A 20,117-nucleotide genomic window follows, 5' to 3' on the forward strand; every position below is an offset into this window, starting at 1 on the left:
ACAAATGTGAAGGTAGGCAGGAATTCGATATGTATCTTCATTGTACAGCGCTCTATACTTTAGTGTTAACTACTCGATATTGGGATGAATCTAGTGTTGAACTGTACATTGTACATCATGAGTACATATGCCCATGTGTGGGGAAGTGTGTTTCTTCCTACTTTAGGCTCGCTGCCAGGCACTATATGGTGGCTTACTCAACTGAATTTTTAATAAAAATAAATTGTGTCAGAAAATGTGCATATTACATTTTTACATGAAGCAGAAGCTTTTTATTCATTCACTTGTGTAAGTACATATACACAGCAGCAAAATGTAGAAGAGGTGCTGCCAAGCTTAGGGCTTTGGGTACAGAGTAATTAGAAAAAGGTTGGGGGGGGGGCGGAGTGGGGAGAACAAATCGGGTAAATGCAAATGTAAAACAAAGTTGCTACCAATGAAACAAGTGAAATGAAATAAAGTAAAACATGCATAACAAATGATTGGACGTATAATAAAGCATAAAAGCACAAAATGACATACAGGTGAAGTGATGTAGAGTATATAGACATCATTAATATTTTTTTTAAAGCTGCCTGCCCTAGAATGGCTTTACGTTGGCTGGAACACAGCTCCAGAAGGTTTGCGTTGTGAAGTTGTGAACATAGAAATGAATTTTCGATTCTTCATTATAATTAGGACTATGAGAAGTTATTAGTTGCAAATCGAGTTTAATGGTGATTACAAGATTGTTCTTTCTCAAAAATCATTAAGAGAATGTTTAGGCGAAGTAAAGTGTAGGCGGAAATTGGCATGGTTTATTTAAATAGCTTATGAATTGCGAGAATGTGACAACATTACAAGAAAACACATGCGCTACATTGGGATGATGCGGACGGCGAACTGTTTACGTATTGTAAAAGAATGACAAACATGACAGCTTTGGATCGTTTCTTTAAGTACGCCATCGAGCCGGGGTACCGAGCGCAGACTCGCTTGCACGCAAATAAACTGAAATATGTGCGGCCAAGGTGAGAAGCCGGGCGATGTGCGAAGTCATGAGCTTTTCGTCTGCTTATGCAGACGACTACGTGTAGGTTGCTCTGATTGGCTACAATGCAGAAAGCCAAGTGCAGCCATGACTGCAGCCACAGCTGCACCACATTGCCTCTGCGGCCTCTGCCATTTCTAGGTCACTCTACTTATGCGCTTTTGCCTTTTACCTGCGTATAGTGAGAAAAATGTATTCTAGGTCACTCGAGCATGCACCGTACGACCACGGCAACTCGTGTCCCGCCTGCACGACCATAGGTAAACAAAGAAAAAAAGCCTTACTAAGTCGCATTTGCACGTTGTAAAAATTGCACCATATGGCACGCATTGCTATATTTTATTTGTGTTTCCAGGATGCAGTGAAACGGTAGTTTCATAGTGCAGCTAGTGGAAAGAGCATGATGCGCCAAAGCATCTACTCAGGCAACACTGGGTTCAGGTTGTCCAAGTTTCGTTTTTATCATGCGTACGATAGTTTGGTAACGTAGAGACGTAGATGTTGTTTGCCAGTGTTGAACTAAAATGATCAAGTACTCTTGATATTCAGAAGGCGTTGACATGTGTTAACGTTTTGCTTGTGATGCAGCCAAGTCAGGAGGCAGCTTGTGGACTACGCGGAATTCAATGGATAACAACAGGGCAGATTAAACAGAGCAAATCATGGGTGTGATCGAAGAGTGAGTACGGTTTCCATTATGAATGGGGCTTGCGCCTCTTGCAGAAAGAGGAAAACAAGGGGAAAATGTAGTTACGCCACGCAGTTGTTATTGTTCGATCGTGACATCAACTATTTGACACTGGCGCTGCCCTGTCACGCATGACGATTGTGTATCGTTTTCGTGTTTACTTTGCCAGAGTTCAGAGTTCGCAGTAGGAAACGTTTGTTGGCGTCGCCTGATATCATTTTGTTTGCAACCATTTAAATGTTTCATTTAACTTTAGACTATTTGCTCTTGCTAAAGTCACCTTTGTTGACAATGACAGAGAATGACAAGGCTCGCAATTCCATACGGCCAAAAGCTCACGACGCCTTGTGTATGATATACATTCGTTACGTAGTGCATCTATATCAGTACTGTAGGGTAATGACCCCCAGATAGGCGCAGTGCTTTGTAGTGGCACACCTGTGTCCGTGTTTAGTAATATGCTGCACCCGTGAGACTTTCTTGTGCATACAAGTATTTTCTTGACATATTTGCGTCTGTCTAGATCTTAATATTTTTCCAAGTTTGGCATTTTTGTGTGCTTTCCACAGTAATGACAAACACGTTGTGAGTATATTTAGCAGAAGTAACCTTTGACGGTTTCTGTTTGCAGAACACCAGATGAAGACAAATCCCCCGAGGTACAAGGTGTACTGTGGACATGCAATAGTCCCCTGTCATCCATATCCATCGGCAAATATACCGTGACATTCCTTAGTTTTGGCATTCACCACTGCCTTTTCCTTACCGATGATGGTGCAGTATTTGCCTTTGGGAAGAACAATTTTGGGCAGCTTGGCAGTGGAAACACTGTCGAATATTCAACAGTACCGTACCATGTTACTGGAGTGAAGCATACTGCTAAGGACATAGCGTGCGGACCAAACCACAGTGCAGCTCTTACGATTGATGGCACTGTCTACATGTGGGGACTAAATAACCAAGGACAATGCGGGTTTGTTGAGGACACTGTTCTTAGCCCAAGAAAAGTTGAGGTTGAGGAAGAACTTGGGAAGTGCAAAAATTGTGGTTGCACAGTTATTGCTCGTGCACGTTTCATCAGTGTTTCATGCGGACCTGTTCATACACTGGCTTTAACAAATAACCATAAAGTATTTGCTTGGGGTACTGGCCCCCAGCTTGGGCTTAATGCAGCTACAAAGAGTCTACCAAAGAGAATTGACTCTCTCAAGGAGAGAAAGGTTTTGTCAGTGGCATGTGGTGCAACACATAGTTTGGCTGTGACGGAAAACATCCCACCCGTTGCTGATAACAGTCCTGTCACATGCAGTAGTTGTGAGGTAAAATCAGCCACCTGCCCACTTGGTTTGCCTTGCGTAGTCCCAACACCTGTCCCTACACAAGATGAAACGGAAGCACTTCAACTAACAGAGGAAACTACAGACCGTGCAGCAGCTATAATGGGAAATCAGGGTTTGGTAGAAGGGTTGGACTCGCTAGGAATTTTGGCAGGTTCAACAAGTGTGTATACAGACAATTTACCCAGTGCTGACCTGCAAGTGCAAAGCCTACCTTGTCAGAACACTAATGGCCACAATGATAATGTCCAGATGTCGCTGATTTCTGAACCATCTGCGAATGCTGACATCACGAATAACGCTAAAGAAACTGCTGTGTCCACTGAAAAGGAGAAACAAGAAACTAATGCTGGCAACGGCCAAGAAGCTGTTCACGATGAATTTGAAGGGATAGAACTAAGAAGAGGGCAACTTCCCATGCAGCGCTTGAGGTCAGCATCTGTGCCTTCAAAGCGGACATCATCCATCCTCAACCCCGAACATGCTATGGAGTTCCTTGACAGACAGCTTGGTCACAAGCCACACTCGAAAGCACGACAGTCTCTGGCAGAGGACTCAGTCAGTGAACCTAGCAAGGGAATTTCTTCAAGTACCTCGTCAATTGCTGTGAAAAACATGTTCTCCCGTGTCACTTCGCTTTTTGTCGACCGCCTAAATTTCGTCTCTTTTGCACCTCAGGTCAGTACAGCGGGATCTCGTAGTGGCTCTGCTGAATCATTCGAGTTGGTTGAGCCTGATCAGATTTCGGACACTTGCCATTCTGAAAAGACGGAAGGCCATTTAGAGCGACCGAAAAGTGTCTCACGATCGTCGTACGACAGAGAAGTACAGTTGCCCAAGCAGAACATGATCACTCAAGTTTGGAGCTGGGGAAAAGGAGCCTATGGTCAGCTTGGACATGGTGATGACCTTGACAGGTAACACTTTTTACTTATGTGTGATGACCTGCTACATTTCAAGCTATGAATAATTGTACAGGGCACAGTTATGGCAAGCAAAGAGTTTGATGTTGATGGTTGGTATGATACAGTAGTGTTTCAGTACTGCAAAAGAAGCTTGCCTGTTCAGCCGTTTTGGCAACAAAAATAGAAATGTCTTGTATGTTATTGCTACTTGTCTAGATAAGGTGCTTTATGTAGCATCTTGTCTCCTCATAGAATATCGTTATGTGGAGGTTTGAAGCTTGGCTTGTTTTCTGAATAGTGCTAAAATTGTAGGGTGAACTTGTTGGCTAGTTGGCTGAACATATCGTAGGGGAGCAGCGCGAAAGACAAGGACAGAAAAGGCACACATACAACCACGCATAATGCTGACTGGCATACAGCACTACGCGTGGTTGTATGTGTGCCTTTTCTGTCCTTTTCTATCGCGCTGCTCCCCTATGACGCTCTAGTTGTAATTAAAAGCGTTCATGCAGCTTATTCTCAGTGTCATCTGAGTTCATTTGAACTTTATTTTAATGATACCTCCTTTAATACAAAATATTTTTGTTGCATATTTGTTATCTGCTGATATCGGTGGGGGAAAAAATTATTTTCTTCATTCTATCCAATATTGTGTTATATCCTAGGGTATAGGCAGAAAGTTTTTTTGCGGTGGGTCTGACCCTCCTTCATGAATGTTCGTGCGTGTGTTTGTATGCATGCACCTATACACAATGTAAAAATTATGGGGGGGGGGGGGGGCTGTTTGGTTTGAACCCCCCTTAAACCACAATCCTGGCTACACCGTGGTTATATCTATTTGTTATATCAAGGTTCTACTCTAGATGAAATGGGACATTCTATGAAGTGAGGCTCAGCACAAGTTAGGCTGTACTGATTAGCAAACTTACTTTAGGTCAGGGCAGTGTTCAGTCCTGTCTTGCGATAAAATGCTTCTAGTATCACACTAGTCAAGTAATGCTTTTTGCTAGTCTGGCATGTCTGCCATTTTACAGAGCTTGTAAGGTTCAACTATAAAAAGTTCTTATTTGTATTACTACAAAAGTGTACTGCAGCAGTCAGTCACTGGAAAAACTTTAACCTTCTTCATAATGTTTCTACGTTGCGAATTTCTTCAGATTTTTATTTACATTTTTAAAATACAATGTCTCGTGACAGAAGCTCGCATTTATTAGTCGTGCAACCAGAAATAAAGCTTAATGTGCTGTAAGCACATAAGTGTCATAGAGCATTTGCATCTAAAGCGGTTAGGATGTATAACATTTCATTCGGTTTACTTGTTCGTCGTGTACTGTGTGCCTGTTAACACTGCACTCTATGAGGTGGGTAAACATGGCATAAACAGTCTGGGGCAGAGGGCATCACTAAATATAATATTGCTGTCTTTGAAAGACTGCAGTGTGTTCATTGTAAAAAAGACCTTGCATTTGCATGAAGGAAAGCACTTTCCACAAGTGTCAAGTCTACATTGTGTTAAATGATGAAAAAAATTTTTTGCATTAATTTAATATTCTATTATTGGAATATTAGTTATCTTGTATGACACCTTGTATGTCTAGATATTCAAATATACAGTGATAAGCATTTTGCGATTGATGTGTAGGTGTTTAACAACTTAGTTGTTTGTTATAATTAATGTTAATTTTGGCTGTCTTTGCATCAGCCCTTATGTGTACGTTATTTTTTTTTGTAGTTATAGTAGTTTTTAAGAAGCCGCTCGCATGCCAGTTACATGTACTGGGCCTACCAGTTTTATATGCCACATGTTTGCGAAGAGATGCGGTCTGAAAAATAGCACGTCACAGAGTATTGTGCAAGACGAGAAATTATTCCTGGGACAAGCTGCTGCAGTATGCAATATATATATATATATATATATATATATATATATATATATATATATATATATATATATATATATATATATATATATATATATATATATATATATATATATATATATATATATATATTGACTGCAATGAATACGAAGCATAACTGCTTCACTTAATGTGGTGCGAATAGCTGAAATTTTTGTTGTGCTGATTTGGCTCTCTCTCTCTCTAACACTGGCGATCAGCAACTATACTGCAGTTTATTTAGAAGAAAAGAGAACCTCTGCCGATGTTACGTGTGATTCACACCTATGTTGTATTTTGATTTTTTTACACGAAGCAGCAAGGTACGCTGCATAATTATAACCAGCACTAAAGCACTGTGTTGGTGAGGAATTCATATTTTTTAGAAACATAGTGCAGAAATATAGCCTTCTGAGTTGGAAAAGGGACTTTCGTGTATGGTCATCTCAGAAGATACACCACATTCAAAGGCGCTGCTGCTGCTCTGCTGCTACTGCTACTGCTACTGCTACTACTACTACTACTACTACTACTACTACTACTACTACTACTACTACTACTACTACTACTACTACTATTCTACTGCTGCCAACAATCAACAGTGTCCCTTCGGCTGCATATCATTTCTATACTCTTGACCATATTGAAAGTTAGTCTGTCATGATCAAAGTATTACTTTTCAAAGTATGCAGAGTATGCAGGTTCTCATTCAGCCCCAAATAACCATTATTTGGCATGCACTGGTAATCAACTTAATTGTAATTCACTGTAATATCAACTGCAAAATTCAAAACGCCTAGAACATTTTAAAAAGTGTTATACCTGTGTGTGTGCATGTATGCATGCATGCATGTGTACACTCAAGTTGATGATAAAGAAAAAAAGATCTAGATTGTAACTTTATAGTGTTATATGTTTTGATTTTTGGTATTTTTCTCACTTGCATTTGCCATATTTTTTAGTTAATTTGTTCTGTGCAATCAATCCATACCAAGCCAGTGTTAGGTACTTACCTAAATGTAAGAGGAAGCTGCTAGGTGCAGCTATTACCTGCTATACTCTGACATCAACTATATATTGACAGCATTTTGCATTAAGACTGTTTCTGCCATTGTCCACCAAAGTATAGTACCTGTGACTTGTGGAATTGCCAGAGCAGGTGGAGATGACCTCTGAGTGGTGTGCCTCTCACATTCTTCAGAATGCAGCCCTGCCTTATGAAACACCTGAATGACTCCGGCGTGTTGAAAGTGAGTGCTGGCCATGGTCACTCACTGGCTCTCACCTGCAGCTTCAGCGTGTTCAGTTGGGGCTTGAATGATGTTTCACAGCTTGGCCACAATCCTATTGCCAAATGCATTTCCACTCCTAAACTGGTTGCTGTAAGTTTTGAATAATAACAGTAGACCATTGTTCCCTGCATGCAGGTGCTTGTATGTTTGCATGAGCTTTATTGGTGCTGTATCCTTGTGGAGACAACATAATAAAACAAATTTAATTTTTAAAACTCTAAAACCAAAAAAAGAAAATTCTACTTTATTATAGTCTGTTGAAACAATACTGTAAAACATATCTGAGCTTCTTGTGGATTTGCTGATTAAAAAGAATAGTTCTGAATTCATTATATTTTTATGTTTTATTTGGGAATTATATCTAATCAAGTGTTACTTGGGATATAACTGTGCTGTTTTTATGTAGAGACCATTTGAAGGGATGTTCGATGTTATGCTAACGACATCAGTGAAAAAGAATTATTTTTTTTTTGCATTTATTGTAAGGAGAAGTTTGAGGCTTGAAATGATGAGAAATGGTAGTACAGGAATGTTGCCGGAGCAAACATTTCGACGAGAGGATTTGTCTTCATTATGGCAGTTGCTTTCCTGATGAAGACAAGTCCACTTGTACAATATATGCTAAGCAGCACCCTGTCGCCTTAACTTTCTTTGAATGAAGTGTCCAGTGCCTCGCAACAGATTACTATTACAAATTTGATGCATTTATCAAAAGTCCATAATAATTCATGCCTGAAAATGCTGTCAAATTGCCACTAAGGTAGATACCTTGCTTGGGGAACAAGGCAGTTCATTTACTTGAAATTTTGGTGAATGTAGTCTACAATAGAAAACCAGTATGGGACATGTAGCAGCCTTTGTACAACAGCTCTGTTGAGTGTCGGGCAAGGTTTTTATGTGTTGTGGGAACCCCTTCAAGAGCCGACAGCTGTAGTTACTTATCCACACTTCCCCATTTCTTCTTTATTACAAACACTTTCATGTAGATTTGACTAACATTTGGAAATGTTCCAGTTGCATCAAGTGTGCACAGGGATTAACAGCATGTGACACAGAATGTTGATGGTGGGCAGGGCCATAATAAGGGAGGGGGGGGGGGGGGCTGAACCTCATTACACTGCAAACTTTTCTTGCTTTAACATAAATATTTACATGCCTTCATAATGACCACCAGATGCCAAGATATTTTAAAACTAAATTAAAGCAACTAATGGAAAAGAATTCTCTAGTTATTATATTTAAGCACTGTGCTCGATTCACACACAGAAATAAGGCCATATAAATCTTTCAAAATGGCAACCATTTTCAATGCAATGCCCCCGCCCCCCTGAACAGAATTTGTCTGTACGGCCCTGGTGGTGGGCCTCTCTTATTTTTTTTTCACTCATATGGGGTGCATATGTTGGTTATATCCCAGTAGCTAGATGCAGCAAATGGCCATGGCTACGAGTGGCACCGACTAACACTCCCAAATTTAAATGCACAGATATACCCGATAAAGTGGATGGGAGGACGACCGCCGCCATAGCTCAATTGGTAGAGCATCGGACATGTTATTCGAAGGTTGTAGGTTTGGTCCCTCTGGCGGCAAGTTGTCTTTTCATCCACTTTAATTTCTTGACATTTATATCATAATTACTACAAATAATGTTCCTTATAGTTTCCATGGCTTGATTGTCTGTTGGTTCTCATTAAGCTTGTGTCTAACAACATCATGGCTGTCACTTTGCCATTTGCCAGGTTGAGCCGATTTTGCATTGGTCTGTGTGTTGAAAGGGCATCCTTATTGCTATGACAGAGCTTTGCCCCTATTTACTAGAAAGTAAACTACCCTGCAGGGTTAGCCCCTACAAAGGACGAATACTTGTGATTCCTGCCACACATAGTGTATTTCCCTATCATATATGAATGATTTTCAGACCAAGCTTGTCTAACTTTTTGTGCAAAGATAATCCGTGTATTGTTTTCTACATGGCTTATGACCTCACTAACAATAGGGTTTGCAACGTGTGGACACATTAACGTGCACACTCAATATTTCCTAGCAAAGCAGGCCCATCAGAATCGAGGTCATCTTGGAGGAGTTTCTGGTGAAATAAGGCAGCTAACTTCTTTGTCATGGAAAAGAAAGAGTACAAAGGCAGGACAATAGCTTGGAGACTATGTATGCAGTTTCCCTGTCATCCTAGCATTCTTTGCCATTATAAATCAGTGGCTAGAGCTAGAACATGTGTCTACGTGCCAGCAGTTGAGTTCTTTGTGCTTCAGAATCGAACATGCTGTCTTAATGCTTTCTTTCTACTTCCTGAGAGATGTGTATCAGCTGTGGGCCTTTCCAAGACCAGTATTTTACAGCTCTATGTGCTTGTATTTAAGAAACTATACTGCATTTATGTGCTCTTTTTGGCAACAGTCAAGCTCAAGATTGCCTGCATACTGCAGTAAAGAATATCGTGCCTGTGCACGCTGTGCTTTTGCATAGGATTAAGTGCTTATGGGACAAACCTTGTATATTTATGTGTATAGTATGTAGAACGACCGTGTATTTTGACTTTATAAGGCATATTCACAAACTACTTGAATCTGTTAATGTATGACATGCTTTTGCTCATTTGGTCACTGATCTTTTTTTTTTGTTCTTGCAGCTAAAAGTAGAAAAATATATGCATACAGCTTCCCTATCTTTTTTTTATTCTTCTAAATGCATTTACATTATTAAAAGGCACTCTTTCAAGCTCATAAACTATGAGGAGATGGATGAAGTTTCAGGACTGAATTCTATCAAGCTTGGGTTTTATGTGTCAGTCATGTAGCACAAAAGCTGTAGTCACGTAGTGCTGGTGTTTGACAAAATTGGTGTAATTGGACGGAGAAAATGCTGGCAAACAAAGACAAATTCATGTCCTCATAGTAGTGGCTATGATACAGATTGAGATCTTGCTTAGGGCCAGCAGCAGCTTTAAAATTCAACTTAACTGCATTGAGGAACTAAGTTATGAGTATTTGTGGTTTAATGTTAGAATATGTTTGCGGCGATAAGTTGTTGTGTCTACTTTTTGCCACAGTGTGCCCTTGTATTTGGTAGTCAGTGTTTGTGCTGTCTGGTACTCTTTCTCTTTTGTTCTTGTCTGCATGCCTTACCTTCTTTCATGATGTATTCTTGCTAACTAGCTCAACTTCTTGTCATTCTGGAATATGTTTTCTCTGCCTTGTCTGTATCTAGCCTCATATTGATGCAACTGCAGATATTTGGTGGAAGTGAACCTCATATCTCCTTAAAATGTACTGATGGGCTAGTTGGTGAGCCATGATTCTCGAATAGGCAGCGCACAAAAGGCAACGAACACGTACACAAAAAAGATGCAAACACAAGCGCTGTACTGCAACTGGTGATTTATTGTCGAAAGTTGCAGTACAGCGCTTGTGTTTGCGTCTTTTTTGTGTACGTGTTCGTTGCCTTTTGTACGCTGCCTATTCGAGACTCATATCTCCATTTCACTTCAGTGTGCCTCAAAGAGTTGAGCTGTCTGTCACTTATGTTATGCATTTGTGTTCACGTTATTTAAAACTGCCTAGTTATTGCGGAGTGTAAAGACTGCAGATGCATATGTTTAATTAACTGTCTTCTAAAGGCACTATGCTATTTCAATACCAGTATTACACATACATTTCTCGTAACTCTTATGTGAAAGTACTTATCTTTCTGAAGTTGCTTTGTGTTTGTCCTTACACTTGTGTCAGTACTCTTCAGAGTGTAACTCGGACATGCTCTTGACATCTTCAACTATCATAGCTTGCAAATCTGGAAGTATAGGAACATTTAGTTTCATATGTCTCACTAAACTCTGTGAGTCTAGTAAAGTGGCTGCAACGCGTACTGATGACTACAAATTGCATTTTATAGATGATTTGACATTGTTTGCAAATTTTTTTTCTAAATCTTGGTAAGCCTATGTCATCAGTGCCTTCATTACTTTTACAGACATTGGCACATTTTTGGAAGTTTATTGTGACAAAAGCTGTGGCCTGCAGATCAAAAATAGCTTACATAGGGCGTGCAGTTGTGCGACTTCGTATCAGATAAACTTTAATATTGTCTAACAAGTTGGGTCTTTTTATGAGTTCTTTTCATGACTACTGCCAACATGGCTTTGCAGGCATATGCTGCAATCCATAGGTTTTGGATGGCTGGAAAGCAAGAAGCTTTTTGGGTCGCAAACATGTTTTTTGCAACTTTTCAAGGATCTTGTGAAATTGGCGATATTGTAAATATTGCATTAAAAATATAACGGTATTGCTCTTGATTTTTTAGATGCCCAGGAACGACCTGGTTTTTGACATTGCAGCTGGTCAAAGCCATTCTTTGTTTTTGGCTGATGGTGGTGGATCTTACCCTGTGATGTATGGTTGTGGACAACATCAGTAAGTGCCCTTGCAAAGTAATTTATTGTTCTCTATGTACAGCAAATTTAAGAACAGTATGTACGAGTTTTAAGTTCAGAAGCAAAATGTTGTGACACCCTTTTTTCTGTTTGTAATCAGTGAACATATGATCAGTCAATCCTTTTGGTATCTAGGGCTTTTATTATTTTAGTGAATCATTTTTCCTGCATAATTAGGCAGTGGGGAGCATTAAAATGGGACATTTTAATAAACACCGTACACACAAACAGCAAAGTGTATTAAGCTCGATAATTGAAAATGTACACAATGTTCAAATGTTTTTTTATAGTGTCTAAAACCTAAATAGACATTGCAAATCAGTTCTGCGGAATCCTGCAAGGTGGCGAAAGGGTTAAGAAAGGGAAAATAGACAACCACCAGTTTGTAGCATGAAGCCACAAGGAAATCCATACGGATTTCTCAGAAATAAAGCCTCTTAGTTGCCGAAAAATTCGTCCTGGTCCGGGGATCGAACCCGGGACCAACGCCTTTCCGGGGCGGTCGCTCTACCAACTGAGCTAACCAGGAAGCTAGCAATTGGCCACGCGAGAGCGAATTCGACATGTTTTATATAGACATGTTTTGTATAGTGTCTATTTGCTTTGTATTTGCCAAGTCATTTGTGAACCCACAATTTCAGTACATATTGCATATGTGGTACTCTACCGTTTGAGCTACAATGATGATCTTCCGCCCACTTTCTTTGTTGATATAATGCTGCATTTGTCATGCAGAGGTAGTGAGCTTGGCTCCCCTTCTCAACAATGTTGTCTTTCGTTCCACTTGCCTTCATCTTCATTGTAAAAAGGGACCCTGAAACGATTTGAACAGTTGTGTACAAACCAATTGAGCTGGTAGCGTGACTCCTTTGGACCAATAACAGACTAATTGAAGCACTTTGCGCAGAGGGCATAATTTATTATAAGGTTCAAACATGCACATATGCAGCAGTGGCACCACACCATGTTTTCAGTTGCCCCTGTGTTTGGGATGGGGCATTGTTTTGTGAATAATTGGCTTTTTTAGCATTGGTACTGGAGGAGAAAACATATGTGACCTAGTTTGCAGCAGCACTAGGTGTCTGGTTGATCTAGAGATCAACCAGACACCAGAGCTAACTTCCACGATCTTGTGTGTGCCGATGGATGGTCATGGAATCCAGAGCTTAGTCTTGACCGCTCAGCGAAGAAGTTGATGAGGGAAAGCATGTCTTAGGAGAGAGAAGGGTAATGTTTAATCACCAGTAGGTACCATGAGACAAGGTACTTTGCTTAAATTATGTTCTGAATGATTTACTCTAGCTGTAGCCTGGCTGTTCACATATTTTCAAAGAAATGTATTGGGGACCCCTTTGTTGAACATATTTAGATTACCACATATTCAGTTTTCATCTTTATTGCTTTTACTGTTCACTAGAAGAATGCTCATCTTCTTCTAAGCCTTTCCTAACTCAGTTATCTTTTGGAATCCTAAAAGCAGGGGGTAAATGATGTAGAAGTTTTTGTAAACGTAGAGACTACAGAAGTTCCATGTGTTTTGAATTCAAGGCATTCTTTCCCTCGTGTCAGGCACATTGCAGTAGGTAGGTGCGTTTCTGTCTTGCCTTGTCTAGTGGCTCTTGTAAAGAGAATTATGTGTTTAATGGCAGACTTCAGACTAGGGTCCCCCAGTGCTACCCATTAGGCCACAGAAACATGCATGCATGGCACAAGTGGATAATAACCTTATCGCTCTCCTTCACCACAAGCTAGTGCTTTAAAACAGTAATGTGTGTGTGTTGTGTCACATAGCACTATAATGTGATTATGTATAAAAAATGGGTGTGCTAGTATGCCCACGTTTCTCTTGTGGCAGCCGGCGCTTGAGATACTTTGTGATCATGCACTGCTTTTATCTTAAGCCAAGTTTATCCATTCCACTGGCTTCAAGACTGGTGCAGCTCATAGTGCCGCAGGTGGTAATACTATTACATAGACTTGTTTCAAATAGGTGACATTTAGCGGCTGTGTAGGATCAGTTATGATGAAATATGATAAATAAATGCTTAAAAAGTCTGCATATTTTGGAGCACTGAAATACTATGGCATTTTTCAAATGTCATTTTAAGAAAACACTTCTTCCTACAAGGAACTACTGAGATGAGGTCTAGTTATCCTAAATGGGGAAATGAGGAAACCTGTCTCGGCTGTCATGTGTAAAAACTTTGTTAAAAGTAAAGGCTAGCCATCTGACCTCTGGGTTTGGTCTCTGAACATACAGTGCTGTTACCTTGTTCATCATACTATCATCGTCATCCCTTTGGTTGCTATTGCTGTTGTCATCACACATGCGCTCATGTGGCACGTGCCATTGCTCAGTTTGCATGAATATGTTGCACCTTCTGGTAACATTTTGCAGAACCCCGAATTATGTTAGGTATCGGTAAATACTTCATGTAACATCAGATGCTTAAGTGTGCAGGATCTACGTAATTTTGTGCATAAACTGTGCGTGGACGTTGCTTAGTTATAGTTTATGAATGAATAGTATGCTTATACTGCATGTCTGTCGGCTTTTTCTAGGTGTGTGAGCTCACCATATGGATGCCAGAAGTCCAAGAAAGTCTTTCCGGTGATGGCATTGAAAAAGGTGTTTCTTCTCATGCTTTTAGACAGACACTGTTATTTCTTTACAATTATTTGCCACTTTTATATTTGACAATATTCTAGTTGCTCCTAACTACCCTTGAGCCCGTGCAGCGGGCTATTAGAATTAGAATAGAATTAGAATAGGACATACACACAGTACACACGCACACCTTCTGTCCGGTGGTGACCCACCCATGTGTGAAAAATGCGGCGCGCCACTTGCTGTCCTGCACATCCTGCTTCAATGCACGCATCTAGAAGATATTAGAGAAAAACATTTCCCATCATACCGCCAACATCTCCCACTTCACCCTTCAATGTTCTTAGGCAGGGAACCTATTTTTAAACAAGACTCGCTCTTTCGTTATTTCAAAGATATACATAGTTTCAATGTTATTTACCCTGGCAACCACAGCACAGCTTCTCCACAGAGGCCGCTGCTGCGGTAGTTATTTCAAAGAAAAGCACTGGCCTCCCTGCCTTTGGCCTCAAAGGCCTTGAGGAGGTATTCGTGCTCACGACGTACCCTCATTGTTTTATCATCACGACCTCTTGTTATTCATTCTCTGTGCACATGTTTCACGTCACTCCCATGATTTTATTACTTATGTTTTACCCGCCTTTAGCGCGAGGAATTTTAGGCTCCTATACAGCCACTTAACATAACCATTGTTCACTTTCCCTATCATGTCTTGGCGCTCGTTGGCCATCAATGGCCCTTGCGCCATTGAACAGCATATATTATTATTATTATTAGTTGCTCCTAACTCTGAGAAAAGTAGACATTTGCATGAACATCAAGAAACAGGGCAAGTGCAGCAGTTCTAAAATTTTTGTAGTTTAGCAGTGTCCAGATATGTTTTTTTAATAATCTTGTGTATGCATAAAATTTTTAATTAGTTTCTGAATCTTCAGTAGGCTTTCCAAATATTCCATAAATACTATGCTATTAGTGTACTGTGTGCAGTGTTACATTGAAACAACTCTAATTGGAATGAATTGTTTGGATTCGCAACAGCAACAAAACAAAAGCTTACAACAACACTTGCCTACTACTGAATCATTTTGACATATAAAACCAGAATGCATTGTGGAATAAGGTAGAAAAATATTTCTAGTAAAAAAAGTGTATTTAGAATAGAAGTAAACATACATGTGTGCACCCATCAGGAAAAACGCTGCTGTGTATGCGTATCATTTCAGAAAGTTGGAAGTTTGGCATGTGATCAAAGACCAAGGCAGCATTGGAAATTTGGCTTGCATAGGTTGTGCATTTCTAAATAGTTACTTGCAGGGGTGGCTGAATGAGCATTTCATGTGTCAACAGCACTCTTCGATGTGAGGTACAATGCTGGCAGGCTTGCAGGCTTTGATGCTTAGAATTACAATGAGTGATTAAAGACTGCTTTCTTTCATGATGTGAATGGTAAGTATAGTCACTGACGCGATCTTTTTTCAATGGCTTGCACTGCAGATGCTATAGTGTAGCGGGCAGCATAGGTCGGCAACAATTTTGGAACTCACTCAGACTCACTCAGGAAATATATTTTGCTGTGAGCCCTCACTCGGACTCAGATTCACCGAAATTTTCCTCAGTCGAACTCACTCGGACTCAGACTCACTAAACTTTTTCTCAACCAGACTCACTCGGACTCAAACTCACCAACATTTTGCTCAGCCGTACTCACTCAGACTCAGACTCACGGCTTGGCCTGAGTGCGCCTGAGTGAGTCGACTCATGAGTCCGCTGGCATTAAGTGAGCTATTCCGATCATGGTGTAAATGCTCTAGAATGCCAATATCTCAAATAATGGGTCTCTACGATACACCTTTGGGTCTTGTACCTTCAAATACTAGATTTCAGCGGTTTCAATCTAGTAAGGACGTTTTATGAAATATGCGACTCACACTACATATTTATATTAAGAAAGTCCCGTGAAAGAGTTGGGAGGCCATAGCACCTCCCCCCCCCCCCCACTTTACTCACGCCTCTGGTCAATAAACATTGAGGTGGTGGTGCATGAACGCTAGTGCATTGAATTGTGTGGGAATAAATCTGAGCATAAACGTAAGCTGATATAAGGCTGATAGTAATGCAGATAGCTGAGTGGATAGGATCATAGGTCGGCAATTAAAGGTGGAGCTCACTCTGATTCACTCATGAAATATATTTTGCATTTAGGGCTCACTTGGACTCACACTCACCAATACTTTCCTCAACCGGACTCACTCGGGCTCACACTCACCAAATATTACTCACTCGGACTCACTCAGACTCAGACTCACAGATCTATCTGAGTATGAGTGAGTGTGAGTGAGTCGACTCATGAGTGAGTTTGCCGACCTATGGTAGGCAGTAATGTAGTTGTGGATATAGATGCGCCTTAACTTTATGTGCTGGGAAATCATTGTTTCTCATTCATACTTTTGTAGCATTCTCGTGCATTAGTTTCTTACATGCCATCGAGTCATCATTGCCTGCTTTCATCTCCTTGTGTGTGCATGTTTGTGTCTTTGTTTTCTCATTGCTACACCATCTCATTGCCGTTTCCCTCTCTGGATGCATGGCAGCATACTGTTAGGTTTTAAACGTGCAGCTTTTGAGAGCTCTGAGCTTACTACCATGTAATGCAGCATACATTTTTTGTACTCAACTGTCATTGAAGTGCCTATGCTTTCAGATGGGCACAATCTGTTGTTGTCACTGAAATGGTTCTCGTTGTTCTGTGCGTGCTTTTGTATAGTGAGCTTTCTTGGCATATGTACTATCTGTTACGGAATAATGTCGTCTTTTGGGCTACCGTAAAATCCCGAGCAAGCCCTCGCCCCCCGCGGAGAAAGATAATCCGACAAGATTTGGAGGGGGCACCCTTGCTCAGTCACGGATCATAATTCAAGGTGGTGGCGGAAGAGCTGCGCCTGCTTTCAGTGAAATGCTTTATTGAATACGCATGCACTCACTGCCGTTAGTCGCCTTCGTCGGGCGAACGAAAACAGTGAATGAAACAGTGAAAATGGCAGGAAAGGAGGGGGGGGGAGTGTTAGCTCGGTCATTGGCACGTATTTCGAATCTCCCAAAAAAGGGAGTGGGGGCGCTTGCTTGGGATTTTACGGTAGTTGGTACAAGTTTGGAAAGGCCCAAGTAAGATGAAGACTGAAAAAAGAGCACTTGTTCGTGCCTTTCTTAGTACTTCTCTTATTTTGCACCTAAAACTTCTGGTCTGTTACTATTTTTCCTGCCTGTGCAGGCTGGACTGTGGCATATTTGTTGTTTACTGTTGAGGCACAGCGGTGTAACGGCTTGACTGTGCATAGTTGCAACTGCACTGTCTGCATATCACAACGTGCCAAGAGTTTTCTACTTTCCATTGCAGTTACAATAACCTGGACCATAGCTTCACTTATGTGAACTTTATTGCCTCATCTGTTCTTGTGTAATGACGCAGTTGGTTTTAGCAGTGAGGATTTTTGGGCGAGTTGTTGCGCATCTCAAGGATAATAGCAATGAGCACAAAGTTTAAGAGGGATGAGTGAGGACGCACAGCAAGTGCTTTGCTTTCTACTGATTTTCTTACAGTCACCCAGTGTCCTCCCTCGTGACCATTAAAATTTGTGTGCCTGTTGCTATTATCTGTGACATTGTTGGCATTGTTTGGATTTTCTGGATTTTTAGCATGCTATGATAAATGCTCAGCATGTCTCTTTTGTTACCATTATTACTGATTCACATTTTTTTCAGGGTGGGCTTGTTACTGGTGTATTTGCTGGTGGACCTTCTTCTGGTTGCCTGATTAACCTGAAGGAGACAGATGAAGTTCAAGCACTTTATGAGTTTGGGGCATCAGAGCGACGTTGCCTTAGCAACCTCTGTGCAGTGCAACACAAGGTTTTTCTCCATCTTGTGAAAGACGGTACTTGTTCGTTTCTATTTGCGTCAGTATTGTTATTCGAAGTAATTGACATCATTGGTGTTGTTAATTATGCTTTTATTGTGCGAATAAATATAGGCATATGCAGTATAAATACATATCTGGCTTTTGTGAGCTAATTAAGTCGAACTTTATGAAAGTGATTGGTCTTTCTAAGAGTATGATGACGTATGACTTGGTTTTTCTGAGGGAATGACAGTGTAACTACTCTGTTTACTCGAAAATAGGTCGAGCATGAATATGGGTTGATCCCTATATATTGTGCTCTAGGAGTAATTAAAAAAAATTATTTGAATATAGATGGACCCATATCTTTTGTAAAATGGAAAAATTGGAACATGACACACCTTCATTTACAATAAGCACGGCACACATACGCGTGCGTGTGTGTGTACAAAACTTATTACGTGCCAGTTTCCCGGGAGCTAAAGCATACCCTGGGAGGTCTGCATTTTCTCAACACTTGGTGACAACGGAGTAACGTACAGTGATTATGGTTCTGTGGATGACGCTGCTCTCATTTCCATGTTTTTATCAGTCGACAAAATATCTTGATTGAGTGTGCTGGCATGTGCAGCTACAGTGGTGGAGCCTTTCGGCAGCATTCATGGCGGTCTCCAAACGTTTTTATTTAATGCCATTCTTCCCATTTATTTTTGTGGGGTGTCAATTTACTGCAACTACTTATACATATGTGAAGTACCAGTGTAGGTGGCGCTGTTTGAGGAATGGCAGGCGCGACAGTGGAACTCCATCATCGGAGTACTTTTTCTAGCTTTGGTAACGTATATAGGTTGACCTTATGTGGTCACGAGTATAGGTCAATAACTAATTATAGTCGACATTTCCGAAAAAAAAGATAGACCTATATTCAATTCAATACAGTGTATTAATGAAAGTTGAGTTCATGTGGTTAATAACTTAATGTGTAAGCAGATTATTCAGCAACAATATATAGGCCTATGCATAAATGAACAAGAAAGCATATCGACACTAGTTCTTCTTTTGCACGAACAAAATGTATTTGTGAACTGCTGTTGTGAGAAGTGAATATGTGCTCTACAGAAACACATCCAACCAAATAAATATGTCGCAACTATTGGGATGTGTTTAAGGGGTATGCTTTATTATTTAAGTTAGGATGATGAAAACTTTGGTGATTATGTATTTTTGTGTGCTCTTTTTAAATATGAGCTCAATTTTTATGTATACCATACCATTAATTCTTAAATTAGCTATTAAAGGGGTACTGACACAAAATTTCGCGGCCGAGATAGCCTGTGGGATCAATTCCCGTGAACATGCGTATATCATCTGCGAAATATCAACAGCGAACATAGCTTGGAAGGTATTTTACATGAATTTTGAAGTTTGCGTGCGTGATCGAGCACCGCCCCCCCAAAAGTTACTCACGGTGACCCCCCTACTTCCCTCACAACACCACGCTGCAGTCACTACGAGTTATGATGATGTCATAGCCGCCATTTTTCTTTTTGCCCCATTTGCTCCAGCAGATTACTACACGGCGGCTGCTCGCGAGTCTGTGGCTGTGGCGCACGTGTTGGAAGTTTTGTGTTTGGCAACACTACTGTCCCGTTTCCTGTTCGAACGGACTTCTTGATGCATACCGTGCGGAAGTGCGTCACAGTTCTGTGTGCTGATGCGGTCGAGCGTTGCACACACTAGGTGGTGATAGTTGCACCCGATGGCTTGTCATTTTTGGAGCTCTCTCAAACTAAAACTGAGACTGGTCGGTAATGAGGAGCCTATAATTAATGATCTGTCGCACGCGGCAGCAAACGATGTGCTGTGTTAAGACTGACAGGCCCCAAGCAACACATTGCAGCAAAAAAACGCGAGGCCAAAATTTTTGTGTCAGTGCCCCTTTAAGGAAAACCTCAGTTAGATCCTGCTGAATTAAAGGTCATTGAATTCTACAGATGCCAAAGATTGCAACACGGGCAATTT

The 20,117-nt window shown here is 40.7% G+C and overlaps 1 protein-coding gene and 1 non-coding gene across 3 annotated transcripts in view; one reads left to right on the plus strand and one right to left on the minus strand.

The window, feature by feature from the left end:
• The first annotated feature begins 1,450 nt into the window (after window positions 1-1,450).
• Window positions 1,451-20,117, plus strand: part of LOC119378901 (alsin) — an 84,525-nt gene continuing 65,858 nt past the window's right edge. For both annotated transcript variants that reach the window (XM_049411681.1, XM_049411684.1), the window contains exons 1-6: window positions 1,451-1,709; window positions 2,350-3,972; window positions 7,060-7,240; window positions 11,463-11,572; window positions 14,155-14,221; window positions 17,960-18,131. In XM_049411681.1, coding sequence (XP_049267638.1) covers window positions 1,693-1,709; window positions 2,350-3,972; window positions 7,060-7,240; window positions 11,463-11,572; window positions 14,155-14,221; window positions 17,960-18,131 — 2,170 coding nt within the window. In that variant the 5' untranslated portion in view covers window positions 1,451-1,692. The remainder of the gene's footprint in view (window positions 1,710-2,349; window positions 3,973-7,059; window positions 7,241-11,462; window positions 11,573-14,154; window positions 14,222-17,959; window positions 18,132-20,117) is intronic.
• Window positions 12,048-12,121, minus strand: Trnas-gga (transfer RNA serine (anticodon GGA)). Its single transcript has one exon. It is a non-coding gene; the product is annotated as a tRNA-Ser (tRNA).

This window comes from Rhipicephalus sanguineus, chromosome 1 (genome assembly GCF_013339695.2).
Source record: "Rhipicephalus sanguineus isolate Rsan-2018 chromosome 1, BIME_Rsan_1.4, whole genome shotgun sequence".
NCBI lineage: Eukaryota > Metazoa > Arthropoda > Arachnida > Ixodida > Ixodidae > Rhipicephalus > Rhipicephalus sanguineus.